Genomic DNA, 19513 nt, shown 5'->3' with positions numbered 1-19513 from the left:
GAAAGGCCTACCTCATAACAGACTAGAGAGAAGAAAAAAAATGAGGGAGCGAGAGAGGGGGAATGAGAGAGAGAGAGAGAATCCTTTGCCAGTGTATTTCATTCAGCAGGGGAAAGTAATGAACAAGGACTACACCAACACAAACCATTATCTGTTAAGTAGTTTCTCTCTTTTGAGATAATCAGTGACGTGGTAGGTTAAGTTTAAGTTGAGCAATTAAATCGAAATGTAGGTTATTTTTAGTTTTGTAAACAACTAATTGACCAACTTTGGGTAAAGTATTTGAATTCCATTTCGTTCCTTTTTTTTTGCTGTGAGCTCAATGCAGTTTCTGTAGAGATAAATCAGATCAAGCCTGAACTGTGCGATGTAGTAGAGGGCTGTAGTTGCCAACAGGCCAATATTCTCGATAGTTTAGCGCAGAAAACGTGGCAACTACAATTACCACAACCCATTGTGCGCCTGCATACTTGTCCGGTCTGTGTGGAGCACTGAGCTATAATAAGAATGGGTGTGGAGCAGACACAGAGACCGTGTGTTTTTTCTTCTCTCAATCTAGAGGGATAGAAAGCAGCTGCTTCGAGAGGTACTGTCATCTGAAAATACATGATCTAAGTGATTGATAGTTGGTATTCAGCAGTCTTAAAAGTATGCCTTATTTACTTTGAAGAACTACTGAAATAGTGATTTTGTCAGACAGCACAGGCAGCAGCTCTATAGAGAAGAGATGATGACTTGGAATGAAATAAAGTCATCAAAGTAAACACATATTGTATTAAAGTAATGTGAATAAATTATGTTAAAGCAGTAATGGGCAGCCACTGCAATTGTTTTAATTAATAGTTTTATTCTGCGCTTTACATAGCATTCAACCCACATAATGCAGTTTATTTTAAAAATAAATGGAAGTGATTGTTTTTTTAGAATCAAACTGAAACAACCTCAAAAAGCACTAATTGCTCAGCACTATATTGAAGGCAAGGATATTATTAAGCGGTGGGCCATTAACGGCTAAGGCCTGAGGGAAGATAACTAATATATTGTGCTAACTGTGAAAAACAGGATATATCCACACAACATTGAATCATGTTGAGAATGTAAAGGTTTTGTTCAGGTAATAAGGAGGATAGCAGATGCTTTATAGATTGTGAGTTAGTGTGAGTTAGTGTGAGTTAGTGTGAGTGTGAGTTAGTGTGACTGTGAGTTAGTGTGAGTGTGAGTTAGTGTGAGTGTGAGTTAGTGTGAGTTAGTGTGAGTGTGAGTTAGTGTGAGTGTGAGTTAGTGTGAGTGTGAGTTAGTGTGAGTGTGAGTTAGTGTGAGTTAGTGTGAGTTAGTGTTAGTATGAGTTAGTGTTAGTATGAGTTAGTGTGAGTGTGAGTTAGTGTGAGTGTGAGTTAGTGTGAGTGTGAGTTAGTGTTAGTATGAGTTAGTGTTAGTGTGAGTTAGTGTGAGTTAGTGTGAGTTAGTGTGAGTGTGAGTTAGTGTGAGTTAGTGTGAGTTAGTGTGAGTGTGAGTTAGTGTGAGTTAGTGTGAGTGTGAGTTAGTGTGAGTGTGAGTTAGTGTGAGTTAGTGTGAGTGTGAGTTAGTGTGAGTGTGAGTTAGTGTGAGTGTGAGTTAGTGTGAGTGTGAGTTAGTGTTAGTATGAGTTAGTGTTAGTATGAGTTAGTGTTAGTATGAGTTAGTGTTAGTATGAGTTAGTGTGAGTTAGTGTTAGTGTTAGTGTGAGTTAGTGTTAGTATGAGTTAGTGTTAGTATGAGTTAGTGTTAGTATGAGTTAGTGTTAGTATGAGTTAGTGTTAGTATGAGTTAGTGTTAGTGTTAGTATGAGTTAGTGTTAGTGTGAGTTAGTGTGAGTTAGTGTGAGTTAGTGTGAGTGTGAGTTAGTGTGAGTTAGTGTGAGTGTGAGTTAGTGTTAGTATGAGTTAGTGTTAGTATGAGTTAGTGTTAGTATGAGTTAGTGTTAGTATGAGTTAGTGTTAGTATGAGTTAGTGTTAGTATGAGTTAGTGTTAGTATGAGTTAGTGTTAGTATGAGTTAGTATGAGTTAGTATGAGTTAGTGTTAGTGTTTTGTTCTCCGGAACCTCCCAGGCCCATAAAGCCTTGGGTTAAAAACATCAACACTCAAACGTTTTCCACTGATCCCTTGACAAAATGTGCTTGAAAATCAGGTGCTGTTAGTAATTCATAAAAATAAAAAATAAAAAATAATTCAAACACTGTTTTATGTTAAATGGATCAGCACCACACTGAGACCAACATCTGGAGGCTGCTATAGAGGTGTTCCCACACACACCAAACATGTGTCTCTCTCTTGAACACACAAACATTTAAAGTCAAGAGAGGCAGTGGCACACATTGCTACTCCTCGGTCACTGCTTCATCCAGCCCAGCCTTCCTGTGAGAAAAACACACCACGCAGATAACGCACACACACAGCCCAGATATGGGGTCACAAACTGCCAAGGTTAATCATCAACGAGCAGGGGAATGGTCGAAGAATGACAGCCAGCTAACGTTAGATAATATTGTCGCCCACACACACATTACAGCCCTCCTATCGGTCCTAAATTATAAGCACCACACCATTTTAGTCTTTATAACAACAGCTGGGAGCTTGAGCATTAGATTATCCAGCTCCATGACTAACTGTAGCCAGATAGACAGACAGACAGAAACGAACCTCCAACCTCCATTCAGAAGGAAGGAAAGGTGCGGGGATCGTGGCATACCTCTTTTAGGCAGCTCCTGCAGGGGAATGGTATCCCCTCCCCCGTCGTAAGGGAGATAGGGGTCGGTCTCGGCTGAGATATCCTCCATGGTTGACTGACAGTTGGTCGCTAAGCTTACGTTAGCTCTCTCACTGCGCGTTAGCTACTCGTCTCTAGGCGAACTGTTTACCATGGAGGCAGCCTCCATGATTTACAGCAGCCACGAATAGTGTAGCGGGCTGTGTGCGTAGGCTTATTTGTGACTGTGTGTGTGCGTGAGTGACGATGTCTCTGTGTGTGTGTGTGTGTGAGCCGAGCTCTCAGCAGTTGACTGCTAAGGGGCCGGTGATGTCGTCACAAGAAAGACGATCGGCTCGCACTGGTTGGTTGCTAGGGTAGACAACTGGCTGAGCCAGTACTGCTGGCATCATATTGATCTGTATTGAACACAGCGCTATACAGCACATTACAGTTTTAATTTGCTGCTTACCAAGGAATTAACAAATGAATATATTAATGTTAGAAAAACTGTTTTTCTGCACAATCAATAGGCCTAATTGACTTGAATGAAGCAATTTCTCAGAGGCAGAACAGTGTGTATATACACACACACACACACACACACACACACATCAAAATGTCATTAGAGCAAAAGCCACAGCAGGGGAGAGCAAGAGAAATAACCAGAAAATGAAAACTACCATAAACAAATGAGTGAAACCAGTAGTTCGAGACAGACACTCTCCTCGACCTTCTCCTTCCCTTTCCACAAACACATGAACTTTCTCTCTTTTGCTCTCAAACACGTATGCACAAAGAGGATATGAAGCCATGTGTGAGATTTCATCTGAAGGGTTCATAGCTACCAACAGTGCCTTCAGAAAGTATATCCCTTGACTTAGTCCACATTTGTTGTGTTACAGCCAGAATTCAAAATTGATTAAATATATACGTTTCCCCTCATCCATCTACCTACACACAATACCCCATAATGACAAAGTGAAAATGTTTTTATAAATGTTTGCAAATTTATTGAAAATGAAGGATCTCCAGTACGCCTTCACGGTCCGGTCCATCCAGTGCCACCTCCACACACCAGCCCTCCTGTGGCAGCTCCCCGCACCAGGCTTCCTGTGCGTGTCCTCAGCCCAGTACCACCAGTGCCAGCACCACGCATCAGGCCTACAGTGCATCCCGCCTGTCCAGCGCTGCCGGAGCCTTCCTCCTCTCCAGCGCAGCCGGAGTCTCCCGCCTGTTCGGCGCTGCCAGAGCTCCCGCCCCTCAGTCCAGATGTGCACAGTAATGTTCTGTGTTGGATTTGCCCCAAACATAAACTTTGTCCTGAATACAAATCGTTATTTGCAGTTTTAGTCAGGGGTTGGAACCGGTTCAGGGAACAGAACTGAAAAATAAAATACATTTTTAAAAGGAACAGAACCAGACCGAGAACAAAAGTGATCTATACTGTTCTGGAACAGAACCGTTATTTTAAAAGTATGGGAACCGGTTAATGTTATTTTATGTTCCGAGCATGTTTTTCAGTCCCACAAAAAAACGCCTATGCAAAGCCCATACTGTCACTCAGAAGTGCATTCCAGTGCCTACCAGCTGAAAATCTTTGCCAATGTGAGTGTAGACTATAGCCCCTCCCCCTCCCTACAAAGCATGCAAAGTCTACTGTAGCTACTGACATTACAGGCGTGATGCAGAAATTAGGGGGAGATTTTTTTTATTCGAGAACAATTGATACATTTTTTCAATGCTAGTTAAGGATAACATAGTTATGGTGTTTCACAGTCGATGTATTAACTACAAAAAGGTAAGACGTGTTTTTATTTTAATTCTGGTGCCGCTCTGAACACACAAGTTTGTTAGCTAGCTTGTTAGTAACAACAATAGAACGTTAAAGAAAAAAATTATGGTTCTGTTCAGAACCAAACGATTGGAAAATAATTTAGGTTCCAACGCCTGGTTTTACTTTAGTGCCTTGTTGCAAACAGGATTTTTTTAAAATCAGTCATTAAACGTTCTTAAAAAGTGTCCATTGGCCTTGTGGTGAAATCCCTGTGCGGTTTCTTTCCACTCCGGCAACTGAGTTAGGAAGGACGCCTGTATCTTTGTATTTATTTGATTTAACTAGGAAAGTATTTAGCCTAGTATAGTGACTGGGTGTATTGATACACCTAAAACACTTCAGTGAGCAGGCCTTTCTAATCAACCTGGCCCGGGCATCCTGGAAGGATATTGACTTCATTCCGTCAGTAGAAGATGACTGGTTATTCTTGAAAAGTGCTTTCCTCAATCTTAAATAAGCATGCCCCATTCAAAAAATGTAGAACCAGGAACAGATATAGCCCGTGGTTCACTCCAGACCTGACTGCCCTTGACCAGCACAAAAACATCCTGTGGCGTACGGCATTAGCATCAAATAGCCCCCACGATATTCAACTTTTCAGGGAAGTTAGGAACCAATATACACAGGCAGTTAGGAAAGCAAAGGCTAGCTTTTTTTAAACAGAAATTTGCATCCTGCAGAAAACTCCAAAAAGTTCTGGGACACTATAAAGTCCATGGAGAATAAGAGCACCTCCTCCCAGCTGCCCACTGCACTGAGGCTAGGAAACACTGTCACAACTGATAAATCCACAATAATTGAGAATTTCAATAAGCATTTCTCTACGGCTGGCCATGCTTTCCACCCGGCCTACCTTACCCTGGTCAACAGCCCTCCAACCCAACACAGAAACTTACCCAAGCCTCACTTATTTCTCCATCACCCAAATCCAGATAGCTGATGTTCTGAACCCTACAAATCAACAGGGCTAGACAATCGGGACCCTCGCTTTCTAAAATTATCAGCCGAAATTGTTGCAACCCCTATTACTAGCCTGTTCAACCTCTCTTTCGTATCATCTGAGATCCCCAAAGATTGGAAAGCTGCCGCAGTCATCACCCTCTTCAAAGGGGGAGACACTCTAGATCCAAACTGCTACAGACCTATATCTATCCTACCCTGCCTATCTAAGGTCTTCGAAAGCCAAGTTAACAAACAGATCACCGACCATTTCGAATCCCACCCTACCTTCTCCGCTATGTAATCTGGTTTCAGAGCTGGTCATGGGTGCATCTCAGCCACGCACAAGGTCCTAAACGATATCATAACCGCCATCAAAAAGAGACAATTCTGTGCAGCTGTATTTATCGACCTGGCCAAGGCATTAGACTCTGTCAATCACCACATTATTATCGGCAGACAAAACAGCCTTCGTCTCTCAAATGACTGCCTCGCCTGGTTCGCCAACTACTTCTCAGACAGAGTTCAGTGTGTCAAATCGGAGGGCCTGTTGTGCGGACCTCTGGCAGTCTCTATGGGGGTGCCACAGGGTTCAATTCTCAGGCCGACTCTCTTCTCTGTATACATCAATGATGTTGCTCTTGCTGCTGGTGATTCTTTGATCCACCGCAGACGACACCATTCTGTATACTTCTGGCCCTTCTTTGGACACTGTTAACTGACCTCCAGACGAGCTTCAATGCCATACAACTCTCCTTCCGTGGCCTCCAACTGCTCTTAAATGCAAGTAAAACTAAATGCATGCTCTTCAACCGATCTCTGCCCGCCCGTCCAGCATCACTACTCTGGAAGGTTCTGACTTAGAATATGTGGACAACTACAAATACCTAGGAGTCTGGTTAGACTGTAAACTCTCCTTCCAGACTCACATTAAGCATTTCCAATCCAAAATTAAATCTAGAATCGGCTTCCTATTTTGCAACAAAGCCTCCTTCAATCATGCTGCCAAACATACCCTCGTTAAACTGACTATCCTGCCGATCCTTGACTTCGGCGTTGTCATTTACAAAATAGCCTCAAACACTCTACTCAACAAATTGGATGCAGTCTATCACAGTGCCATCCGTTTTGTCACCAAAGCCCCATATACTAACCACTGCGACCTGTATGCTCTCGTTGGCTGGCCCTCGCTTCATATTCATCGCCAAACCCACTGGCTCCAGGTCATCTATAAGTCTTTGCTAGGTAATCCCCGCCTTATCTCAGCTCACTGGTCACCATAGCAGCACCCACCTGTAGCACGAGCTCCAGCAGGAATATTCCACTTGTCACCCTAAAGAAAGATGACATTTTGACTGCTGTGCTGGCACCATCAAACCAAACAACCAACCAATGAAGCCCCCCTACCTTTTAGCACAGCACCTGTTGCTAGGTGATGGCACAGGCGAAATCAACCATCTGGAGTTTGGAAGTAAATCCCAACAGAGAATACCAAGTTAACGTGGCACCAGGGTTCTAGAGATCAGATGAACCAGCACTCCAGAACCAAGTATGTTCTATCTCCACAGTTCCAATATGTAATTCCTCTGTTCAAGGCCTGGATCAGGTAGTTCCATTCTGTTCCACTACAGAACATTCCCACGTCTGCCTGACACAGCACACCAGGTGGGCCAGACAAGGGTCCACTTCCACCCCCAACACACAGTGCATATAAATAGCACAAGACACACAGAAAGGCAGCTTAACCTACAGGCACAATCCTGACAGATACCGGCATTTACACTTCATGGATTGCCACTAGGCAAGTGCTGATTGGACATCAAGCTGCCAAACTGGTTCATGGGAATTTCTTTTTCACTCCCCTAGTCACTTCATCCAGTTCCTACACTATATATACAAAAGTACGTGGCACCCCTTCAAATTAGTGGATTCGGCTATTTCAGCCACACCCGTTGCTGACAGGTGTATTAAAAAAATGAGCACACAGCCATGCAATCGCCTGTGATGGAAATGTTATACTCATGTGCTTCTCTTAGGACTAATTTCTGTGTTCATGCAAGTGGCTGACTGAATCTTCACCATCAGTAGCTGCAATTTGGCAGTACGCCCAGACCTTGTTTTGAGAACGAAAGATTTCTCAGTTTCAGGGTCTCAGCTTAGAGAGAAGAAGCCTTGTGAGGTATTGTTACATGTTATGAACCAGTATTGGTCGGGCACATGAATGAAACAAAACTAGAATAGCCGTATATAAGGCAACTGCTGGGACTACCCAAGCAGAGCTCCTGACTGACATGTGTGCATTGAGTTGGTTGAAATCTCTCCAGTGCGCTGGCAATAAACAATGATTCATTTAAGATTGTCTATGGAGTGTTGTGGAAATTCTTACACGGGGACACTGAAAGGCAAACATTGGCAGTAGAATGGCCCGTACTGAAGTGCTCAGTGACTTTCAACGTGACACTGTTATAGGATGCCACCTTTCCAACAAAGCAGCTCTTCAAATTTCTGCCCTGCTAGAGCTACCCTGGTCAACTGTAAGTGCTGTTACTGTGAAGTGGAAATGTCTAGGAGCAACAACGGCTCAGCCACGAAGTGGTAGGCCACACAAGCTCACAGAATGGGACCGCCGAGTGCTGGAGAGCATTAAAATTGTCTGTCCTCGTTTGCAACACTCACTACAGAGTTCCAAACTGCCTATGGAAGCAACGTCAGCACAAGTACTGTTCGTTGGGAGCTTCATGAAATGGGTTTCCATGGCCGAGCAGCCGCACATAAGCCTAAGATCACCATGCACAACGCCAAGTGTCGGCTGGAGTGGTGTAAAGCTCGCCACCATTGCACTCTGGAGCAGTAGAAACGCGTTCTCTGGAGTCTGACGGATGAATCTGGGTTTGGCGGATGCCAGGAGAATGCTACCTGCCCAAATGCATAGTGTCAACTGTCAAGTTTGGTGGAAGACGAATAATGGTCTGGGGCTGTTTTTCATGGTTCGGGCTAGGCCCCTTAGTTCTATTAAAGGCAAATCTTGATGCTACAGCATACAATGACATTCTAGACTATTCTGAGCTTCCAACTTTGTGGCAACAGTTTGGGGAAGTTCCTTTCCTGTTTCAGCCTATGGTTTGTCGAGATCGGTGTCGAAGCCAACTGACATTTACTCCTGAGTTGCTGACCTGTTGCACCCTCTACAACCACTGTGATTATTATTATTTGACCCTGCTGCTCATCTATGAACATTTGAACATCTTGGCCATGTTCTGTTATAATCTCCACCCGGCACAGCCAGAAGAAGACTGGCCACCCCTCATAGCCTGGTTCCTCTCTCGGTTTCTTCCTAGGTTCTGGCCTTTCTTGGGAGTTTTTCCTAGCCACCGTGCTTCTACATCTGCATTGCTTGCTGTTTGGGGTTTCAGGCTGGGTTTCTGTACAGCACTTTGTGACATCAGCTGATGTAAGAAGGGCTTTATAAATGAATTTGATTGATGGAAGAACTTGACTGGTCTGAACAGAGCCCTGACCTCAACCCCATCAAAACACCTTTGGGATGAATTGGAACGCCGACTGAGAGCCAGGCCTAATCGCCCAACATCTGTGCCCAACCTAACTAGTGTCTGTTGCTGAATGGAAGCAACTCCCCACAACAATGTTCTAGTGGAAATCTTTCCCAGAAGAGTGAAGGCTGTTATAGCAGCAAAGGGGGGGGACCAACTCCATATTAAAGCCCATTATTTAGGAATGAGATGACGAGCAGGTGTTCACATACTTTTGTATATATCATGTGGGCATGTGTATGAACACTGACTTGGGTAGCCTGTTACTTAGTAACATGTGGATACCCCTACAGGCAGTAGCTTACACCAAGGTTCACTGAGAACGTTTGCAGACTTGGAGAATGGAGACCACTGATTGGGCAGAGATTACTGAGAGTGACCTTGTAACCCAACTCACACTCATTCCCTAGGGGGAAGGGAAACAGGACTTTATTAAATATGGTACTTAAAACATACATGGTTAAGTAGTTTTCTATAATTATCTTGTAACAAAGTACTGACCTTTGACCTGTGTAACTGCCAGTATGAAATGTCTGCCAGTGTTGAATGTTATGGTTAAAGTTAGACTCCAGACTGAGTCAAGGGATCACTGATAATGTATCTGTGACACTATGATTCTGTAGCAGCTGATGTTGTGACATCCTACAAGCCTCTCGGCTGGTGTTTACAGAACATTAGGTGCGGTGTGATTAAGAAGGGTATTCTCAGAGAAGGCCCGTTACAATTTGTTTCTGCTTCTGCTCTGGAGGTGTCTCCCTGTTAAATAAACAAGATTGGATTCTGATTGATGTTATCAACAACTGCTCTCCTTTTGGTTCACCGGAAAATTCCCTTTACACACAGACACACTACTAAACAAAACCGGCCACCCTCACTGGAGCAGTACCACGAGATAGCCAGTCTCCACTGGGTCGTTAATTATCCATGGTCTCCTTGTCACAGACACACTGTAGGACACCAGTAACACTGAAGAAAAACATATCCACATGGCCTAACCAAGTTATGGTAGGTTACAGCAGCGTGTGCTAGTTTGACATAACATTTCCTAGTTCGCTGGCTGTGAGGACTCCCAGAAAGAAGCAATGTAGCCTTAACATGCCCTGAGGCTCCAGCAATGTTGCATTAAAGCATTCAGACTCACTAACCTGGTTTCCCAGGCGTTTTAACATTCAACTGCTACAGCCGTTCAGTGACTTGCTTGGAAATATGACGAGAAGTCAGCTAAAAAGAAGTAGAAACAGACTGGCGCTCAGGCAGGCAGCAAAACAGGCGTTAGGCTACATCTTGGTATTCACACATTGTGCCGTATTGGCAGTAGCGTTAGTGCAGGTCCATTCTCTGGTTGTTCGGAAGTTCGGATGAATGACATTGACTTCTGAACTCTGTGAGGGAGCTTAATATGAGAAAAACTAGCCAGGTACTCAGCAATTCATAACTGCTTTCAGAGGCGCACACACACAAACACAAACATGTAAACGCAGGAGGAACTCTGCGCTTGTACACACTGGTGAGAGACAGTGGATAAGGAGTATTGTGCAGCAGAGTAAACATGTCAAGCACTGTGTGCCCCTAAGCACAACTTCAATTAGATTATTTTTTTAAATAACTCGTTTCGACTACTATTACATCTAATCAGACTCAATCAACATAAACAAAAGACTGTCCATATTTTGGCTTTCCTTGACCTCTCCTTACATCCATGGTTTGATAAATGTACTTTAAAACCTCACTGGATCAGTGTCCCGAAATTGGGACTGTTGTTGCTCAATATACGATATGTGACTAGAATACCGTTGTAAACAACAGCCAATTTTCCAGGACATAGACATGTCTTATATTGTCAGAAAGCTTAAGTGATTGTTAATCTAACTGCTGTGTCCAATTTACAGTAGCTATTACAGCGAGAGAAAAAAAACCATGCTATTGTTTAAGGATAGTGCACAACAACAAAACACTTATCAAGGCAACTGGTTTGATACATTCACCTCTGATGGTATATAATGTACTTACATTCAGTAACTTTCCACTGATTTGTCATCCTTAGGGTCCCAGAGATAAAATGTAGCATAGTTTTGTTTGACAAAATCAATTTTGATATCCTAACACACAAAACGTTGCTTAACCCGGTCAAGTTCGGTTTCTGTGCAATCCTCAGACACTCTAGAAGGCAACCGAACATGTTTCATCATTCTACATTACGTATTGGCTACACAACATGTCAATTAGCCCATGAAGGTAAGCCATCATTACGCAACAATGAGACGAGCATGTTCACTTGATTGAGTGTGTCATGGTCCAATGACCACCTATCGTTTTGAAACATAGCTAACTAGATAGCCAATGAGCTGGCCTTTACAGTAGTATGTGAACGCCCTTTGTACAACAAACAACCATCATGCTAGAGCTGTGGGCAACAGTGTTCATTCTCAAGGGGAAAGCAAACAGGACGCACAGTAGTTTACATTACACAGCTGTTCATTCTCTTCTACAAACTTTTCTCAAAACTGAAAAAGTAAACGGATGATCTCCGCGTGTGTATATCCCACCATAAAGCATGGAGTAGGAGGTGTTATGGTGTGCTTTGCTGGTGACACTGTCTGTGATTTATTTCGAATTCAAGGCACACATAACCAGCATGACTACCACAGCATTCTACAGCGATACACCATCCCATCTGGTTTGGGCTTAGTGAGACTGTCATTTGTTTTTCAACAGGACAATGACCCAACACACCTCCAGGCTGTGTAAGGGCTATTTTAACAAGGAGAATGATGGAGTGCTGCATCCGACGAGCTGGCCTCTACAATCCCCAGACCTCAACCAAATTGAGATTTGGGATGAGTTGGACCGCAGAGTGAAGAAAAAGAAGCCAACAAGTGCTCAGCATATGTGGGAACTCCTTCAAGACTGTTGAAAAAGCAAACCAGGTGAAGCTGGTTGAGAGAATGCCAAGTGTGCAAAGCTGTCATCAAGGCAAAGGGTGGCTATTTGAAGAACCTCAAATAAACTAATTCAAATATATTAACACTTTTTTGGCTACAACATGATTCCATGTGAAGTTGGCTGTCCAGTGGTTTCAGAAACAATGATTGATAGGCAGCTTAAACTTCTTGAATTCAACCATTGTTTAGGTTCAAATACACATTTAGATTTGTGAACAACCATCCACATCAACCACAATCCTTAAGGCGCAAATAGCTAAATGAGAGATCAACAGTGTGATTCACATCAATGCGCTATGTAGATATCAATAATAAGTGATATCTGTATCGCCGTAGACTAAACCACTGCTGTCATCCTTACCTCCAAGCGTTTATTCAAGTTGGATAATCTTTTTGAGGCCGACAGCAGTCACACCATTGGAAGACATAGCTTGGACTGTAGCCTACAAAAGCCTATTCCAGCGATCCATCAAACACATTTGGTCTGTCATCATAGTGGTCTCGGACCTGAGGTCAGACTTGCTCAGGTGGAACAAACTTAATGTAAACGATTAAAAAAATTCGCAAACATCCTTTCTGAATTTAAAAAGTAATCCTTGAAGTAATTATCTAGTTTTTTTTAAGGGAAAGGTGGATACCTAGTAGAGGTCGACCAATTTGAAAAATAAATAATAATAATAATAATAATAGGGCATTACCGATTAATTAGGGCCGATTTCAAGTTTTCATAACAAAATCGATAATCTGCCTTTTTGGATGCCGATTATGCCCGATTTACATTGCAATCCACGAGGAGACTGCGTGGCAGGCTGACCACCTGTTATGAGAGTGCAGCATCAAAAGGACCTTGTGGCTGCAAGGAGCCAAGGTAAGTGCTAGCTAGCATTAAACTTATCTTATAAAAAACAATCAATCTTAACATAATCACTAGTTAACTACACATTGTTGATGATATTACTAGGTTAACTTGCTTGCCCTGCGTTGCATATAATCAATGTGATGCCTGTTAATTTATCATCGAATCACAGCCTACTTCAACTTCGCCAAACGGGTGATGATCTAAAAAAAAAGCGCATTCACGAAAAAAAAAAAAAAGCACAATCGTTGCACAAATGTACCTAACCATCAACATCAATGCCTTTCTTAAAATCAATACACAAGTATATATTTTTTTTTAACTTGCATATTTAGTTAAGAAATTCATGTTAGCAGGCAATATAAACTAGGGAAATTGTGTCACTTCTCTTGCGTTCAGTGCAAGCAGAGTCAGGGAATATGCAGCAGTTTGGGCCGCCTGGCTCGTTGCAAACTGTGTGAAGACCATTTCTTCCTAACAAAGACACTAATTAATTTGCCAGAATTGTACATAATTATGACATAACATTGATAGTTCTGCAATGTAACAGCAATATTTAGACTTAGGGTTGCCACCCATTCTATAAAATACCGAACGGTTCTGTATTTCACTGAAAGAATAAACGTTTTGTTTTCAAAATGATAGTTTCCGGATTTGACCATATTAATGACCTACGGTTCGTATTTCTGTGTGTTTATTATAATTAAGTCTATGATTTGATATAGCAGTCTGACTGAGCGGTGGTAGGTAGCAGCAGGCTCATAAGCATTCATTCACACAGCACTTTCCTGCGTTTGCCAGCAGCTCTTAGCAATGCTTGATGCACAGCGCTGTTTAGGACTTCAAGCCTATCAACTCCAGAGATTAGGCTGGCAATACTATAGTGCCTATAAGAAGATACAATAGTCAAAGGTATGTGAAATACAAATGGTACATAGAGAAATAGTCACCGCATCATAATTCCTATAATAACTACAACCTAAAACTTCTTAACTGGGAATATTGAAGACTCATGTTAAAAAAGGAACCACCAGCTTTCATATGTTCTCGTGTTCTGAGCAAGGAACTTAAACGTTAGCTTTCTTACATGGCACATATTGCACTTTTACTTTCTTCTCCAACACTGTGTTTTTGCATTATTTAAACCAAATTGAACATGTTTCATTATTTATTTGAGACTAAATTGATTTGATTTATGTATTATATTCTGATAAAATAAGTGTTCATTCAGTATTATATATATATATAAAAATTGTAATAAATTGGCCGATTGAATTGGTATCAGCTTTTCTTGGTCCTTCAATAAAATCGGTATCGGCGTTGAAAAATCCTAATCGTCGACCTCTAATACCTAGTCAGTTGTACAACTAAATGCCTTCAACTGAAATGTGTCTTCCACATTTAACCACGCTGTAATCTGATTACAATATTTTTGCTGGTAACGTTTTCTAATCCGTTACTCCCTAACCTTGACAGCTTCCTATTTCAATGTTGGCCTTTCTTTTGCATTTCAAAGATGATGCAACAAAAATCTAAATAGAAAACATTTTTTGTTTGTTTAATCTTTTACCAGATCTATTGTGTTATATTCGCCTACATTGTCATTTTAGGCAGAAATTGAGATGAAGGGTCCTTTCCAGAAGAGGTTTAATACAGGTAATCCATTTCTAATCCTTCTTTCAGACTCACATATTCAGTTCAGACGCACTTCAAATTGTCACACAAAAACCCTGAAATAGGTTCATGAGGGAGCTTAGCTTTCGATTCAATTTCATTTTTAAAAAAACTTCAGGATTGTGAATAGTAATTAGGGAAGCTTGCACTGTCACTGTAGCCAACTGTGACTTGTCATATTAAGGGAGTTGAGGGAGTCGTTTCTCTGTGATTTGTAATATTGAACATATCAGATAGGAGGGAGCTGTTTCTCTGGGACTTGTCATATTAAAACATCATAGCACAGATACATGAGGGAGTTGTTTCTCTGGGACTTGTCATATCAAACATCATATCAGATATGAGGGAGTTGTTTCTCTTTTGATCAGATACTAGAACCCAAACCTAGAGCGGCAGCAGGAAGCCAGTGTAACTACGGTAACAAGACATGACTCAGCAAATCAAGCATCAGGCCAGCATCAGGAAACAAGCAGGAAAAACTATTAAAGCAGCAAATAAGGCCAAAAGCAGCACAATCATAAACACTGCAAAATGTAACACTACAAGTCACGACCATAAAGTAAACAGGAAGTGAAGCACAATGAATAGAGTAGTGAATGAGGTACCGCATGGATGGCGATAGCAGAGAAAGTATCAAAACAAAACAGGAATGGACAGTCTGGTTCCATATCTGTTTCTTTGTACTATATTAGCCAAGTCCTATGGCCATTGTCATGCAAAAACATGTTTGTTGATCTGGGACCAGGCTAATATGGACTAGGCTGTAAGCATAAAACAAAAACAAGATGGCGGGTAAGTTTGCAACCACCAATCGCTGGTATGGAGATGAGACAGCAGGCATGAGACATCTGATGGAGGATGGTTTGGGATCAGGTGGCATGGATGGATGGAGATGGTTGTATGTTGGGAGCTGAAACAGGGATGTGGGGGGGTGGATCAATGGCACAGCAGCAGGCAGGGCAGGAAAATATGTCACATCTCAACTAGGGTAGTGAGCGACCCAATGGGCAAGGCAGCATTGAATGGGATCATCAGTGCAAATTGGGCAAGCCGGCCAGGACACGAAGTACAGTCACAACAACACAGCTCACAACACCCATCCATGGATGGACCCACAGCTTCCGGACCCTCTATCTGGACAAGTCAGCCCAGCCAGACCCTCTCTCCGTTGGGAACAGCAACACAGCGCCATGGGCAGTTGTGGGGGTCTGATGGCGTAGTCAGCAGCGATTAGCAGTGGGCCTACCTGGTGAGGTGGTGTCTCCATCCAGAAGGTTGTCATCCTCGGAGGTGTGGAAGTCCATGACAACCCCTGTGCCATCCAGCAGCTCCTCGTCGCTGCTGGCGCTGGTGATACTGTTGTAGCCGTTCCTGTAGTAGCCGCTCCTGTTGAAGAGCTGCTCCGACTCCATTTAGCTACGCGCTACACACGCAGTGCCCTGGGTGGAGGGAACACACACACACTCAGATCACAGGGTAGGGCACTGTGGCGATGCCGTTGTAGCTGTTCCTGTGTAGTGGCTCCTGTAGTAACACACACACACTCAGACAGACAAGGAAGTCCACGGGCTGGCTGATTAGGGAGTTGGAACCAGAGGGCAGAGTCTGGTAAAGGTTTCGGTTTCAGATTAGGTCTGACTCCGAACCTGGTACCAACCTCAGTGCAGGGTTGTTTCTAGTAGTGACGGAAGGAGGAAGGGGCGGAGGTTATTAGAAGACATGAGTGTGAGCCGTCAGACCCAGACACTTCACTAAAGAGGAAGATGGATGAGGAAGAACAGCAGTAGCAGTAAACCCATATGCTGTATCTCTCTACTGTCAGTATGGAGGACTGATGATAGAGGGCCCTGGTTGTGAACATCCTAAAGCCCATGTATCTCGTTACCTCCATCTGTCTGTCGGAGTATGTGCTAGATAGTAGTAACGAGTCTGTATACCCTGCACGTTGTGCACGACACCTCTCTGTCTGAATCTGAACTCTGTCTTTTGTGTTTGTTCCTTTGTTTATATGGTACCCACTCAGATGGAGATATCGATTCCTATTGGAAATATTTATACCTCTCCAGTCCATCAGTTATGCGGGGCATTTGTGCTGCATCCGTTTTGAGGATACACATGAATGCAAACAAAACATTTCTGTGTGGGAAGAACTAGCCAGGAGTGTGTAGTCCTATTTTTAGATTGGGGATTAAAATGAACAGAGTGACACACATGAACAGGAGTGGATACATCCTGTCCACTGTACAGTGATGTGATGCTGGTTTAGAACAACACTCCTAGAGCACAGTAACTTCACTATTGTGCCCCCTAGTGTTGGCAGGGGAAAACAACACCTTCCAGATCAGAAATAAAATAAAAATGTATTCATCACATGCTTCGTAAACAGCAGGTGTAGACGAACAGTGAAATGCTTACTTACGGGCCCTTACCAACAATGCAGAGAAAGAAAAGATAAATAATAGAAAAGTAAAACACGTAAAAATAAAAGTAATAATAAGTACACAATGAGTAACGATAGATATTGTACATATACACTTGGAACCAGTACAGAGTCGAGGTACAGGGGTACTAGGTAAATATGTACATATAACTAGGAATAAAGTGACAGTTAATAAACAGTAGCAACAGCGTATGTGATGAGTTAGTAGAGAACCAGAGAGGAAGGGGAGATACACCAACATCTGAGCTAGATCAAAGATAGTAGCTATCCTATCTGACTGAATAACCAGGTTAAGGATTATTCTAACAATGGTTTCTGGTCTAATGCAGCAAGATGTGATCTTTTTTCACTAGCTACCCTATATCACTGTGAATACGCAGGTCAATGATTCTTCTAACAATGGTTTCTGGTCTTATCTAGCAGGACGTGATCTTTTTCCATGTGGTAAAACAAGCTAGGCCTATGAGTTGAAATGGAAGCAGGTTGAGCTAACGATATGTTTCAATTTAATAGAACTAGTGTATCATCATCCCAACCAGACCCAATGCAATGAACTAAATTAATCCAAAAGTGAACCATATGAAATCAAAAGGCATTTCATCTGTAGACGAGTCACCAAGTCACCAACAGCCAGAGAGCCTGAGGGATAAAGTCTGGGTAGAGTCACTGACTATAGGCCTAATCCTCTATTAAACTCATTGTTCTGATAACTTCTTTTAGGCTGGCAGCTGTATCACTGACTCTTCTGGGGAGATTAGATGTAGTCTAGTATCCTCTCTCTTTAAACAGAAATTAAAATCGAATCCAATTTTATGTCACACGCTTTGTAAACAACAGGTGTAGACTAACAGTGAAATGCTTAATTACAGGCCCTTCCCAACAATGCAGAGAGAAAGAAAATAGAGCAATATTAGAAACTTTTTTTTTTAAAGTAATAAATACACAATGAGTAATGATAACTTGGACATATACAGACGCAAGTCACACAAGTCACAAGCTCATTATGACAGGAAGAAAGAGTCAGAAGTCCTCCTAGGCCTGATCCAGATCATTTGCACTCAACACTGAAAGCAAAAGGACATGATAGCTTCACTGATGTCAATACAGCTTATGTTTCATTCAAGTATAAATCATTGCAGACATGGCTCTGTGAACACCACGTTGTGAGACAGACACACATCTTGTCACATCCACATTTTCTCATAGGTGTCTATGAAGGAAGAAACACACTAGAGAGCCTACATTTCACTAGCCTGGTCCCAAAACGTCATATACAGTAACCTACTATTTTCTATTGTTGTCATGCCAATACACCAACAGTCTGGACCACTAGGCTAACAACTCCCTCTCACCTTGAATGAAGAAATCAATTTGAGCTGGATCAAATCAAAGCATGAAATTAAATTCTGTTTGCTTTTAGAAGCTGTTTGAGAGAATGCCAAGAGTGTGCAAAGTTGTCATCAAGGCAAAGGGTGGCTACTTTGAAGAATCTAAAATATATTTTGATTTGTTTAAGACTTTTTTTGATTAATACAAGATTCCATATATGTTATGTCATAGTTTTGATGTCGTCACTACTATTCTACAATGTAGAAAATTGTAAAAACAAAGAAAAACCCTTGAATGAGTGTGTGTCCAGAATTTTGACTGGTACCGTATGACATATGTTAGTAATTTAAATCTTGTTACATTTTCACATGGAACTGTCTGTTCCTACCCAGTCTGGAGAGGTGCATGTTTCTTCCTCTCACCTTTTCACAAGGTTGAGGTAAAGTCGTGAACATTATTGGTCAATTTAACAAACTTCAGCCTTCATTATCAACAGAGGGAAATGTTTAGTTTACAACAGCCCAATAAGAGCCAATAGTGAAATTAACACTCCCAGGAGAGTCTCAGAACCAGCCTGACATGACAAACCAAACGGGTATGAAATGATCAATCATAAATTGGCTAAGTATCTTTATAGACTTCAATCCAACAGATGTCAGGTACATGAAGTTGCTTACTGCACACTAAGGCTAAGCTTTTGATCTTGAATCAGAACAAATACAGCATTAGGTTAAAGTTGACAGGATGATGACTTTATAAACAGCTACTAAAATGAAGTGATGGGGTCAATTCAGAAAATAAACCAAATTCCCCCCCAAAAAAAGATTTCTTGAAAAGCTTTGAAGATAATTGGAATTTCAGTGTTCTTCCTGAATTGACTGGAATTTAAATGGAATTGCCCCTGTAACAGTATAACTTTAGACCGCCCCCTCGCCCATACCCGGGCGCAAACCAGGGACCCTCTGCACACATCAACAACAGTCACCCACGAAGCATCGTTACCCATCGCTCCACAAAAGCCCCGGCCCTTGCAGAGCAAGGGGAACTACTACTTCAAGGTCTCAGAGCAAGTGACGTAACTGATTGAAACACTATTTAGCGCGCACCACCGCTAACTAAGCTAATGTTTCACATCCATTACACCCCCAACCCTGCTACAATGGATACTTGTTCCTTATCAATTTTCACTCTGACATTTTAGAATGTGTGAGAGGAGTG

The 19513-nt window shown here is 42.2% G+C and overlaps 1 protein-coding gene across 9 annotated transcripts in view; it reads right to left on the bottom strand.

The window, feature by feature from the left end:
* Positions 1-19513, bottom strand: part of clcn3 (chloride channel 3) — a 56211-nt gene that overhangs the window by 32872 nt on the left and 3826 nt on the right. For 3 of the 9 annotated variants that reach the window (XM_042328248.1, XM_024434535.2, XM_042328250.1), the window contains exon 2: positions 15773-15965. The exons of 1 other annotated variant lie outside the window; for it this stretch is intronic. In XM_042328248.1, coding sequence (XP_042184182.1) covers positions 15773-15938 — 166 coding nt within the window. In that variant the 5' untranslated portion in view covers positions 15939-15965. Of the gene's footprint in view, positions 1-2730; positions 3033-6910; positions 7615-11064; positions 11208-15772; positions 15966-19513 lie in introns of those variants that run through there. 5 more of the 9 variants (XM_042328254.1, XM_042328253.1, XM_042328249.1 and 2 more) reach the window with 5 other exon arrangements.

Source organism: Oncorhynchus tshawytscha, linkage group LG10 (assembly GCF_018296145.1).
Source record: "Oncorhynchus tshawytscha isolate Ot180627B linkage group LG10, Otsh_v2.0, whole genome shotgun sequence".
Lineage (NCBI taxonomy): Eukaryota > Metazoa > Chordata > Actinopteri > Salmoniformes > Salmonidae > Oncorhynchus > Oncorhynchus tshawytscha.
The sequence above is the reverse complement of the archived record's forward strand: the minus strand, read 5'-3'. Positions and strand labels throughout refer to the sequence as shown.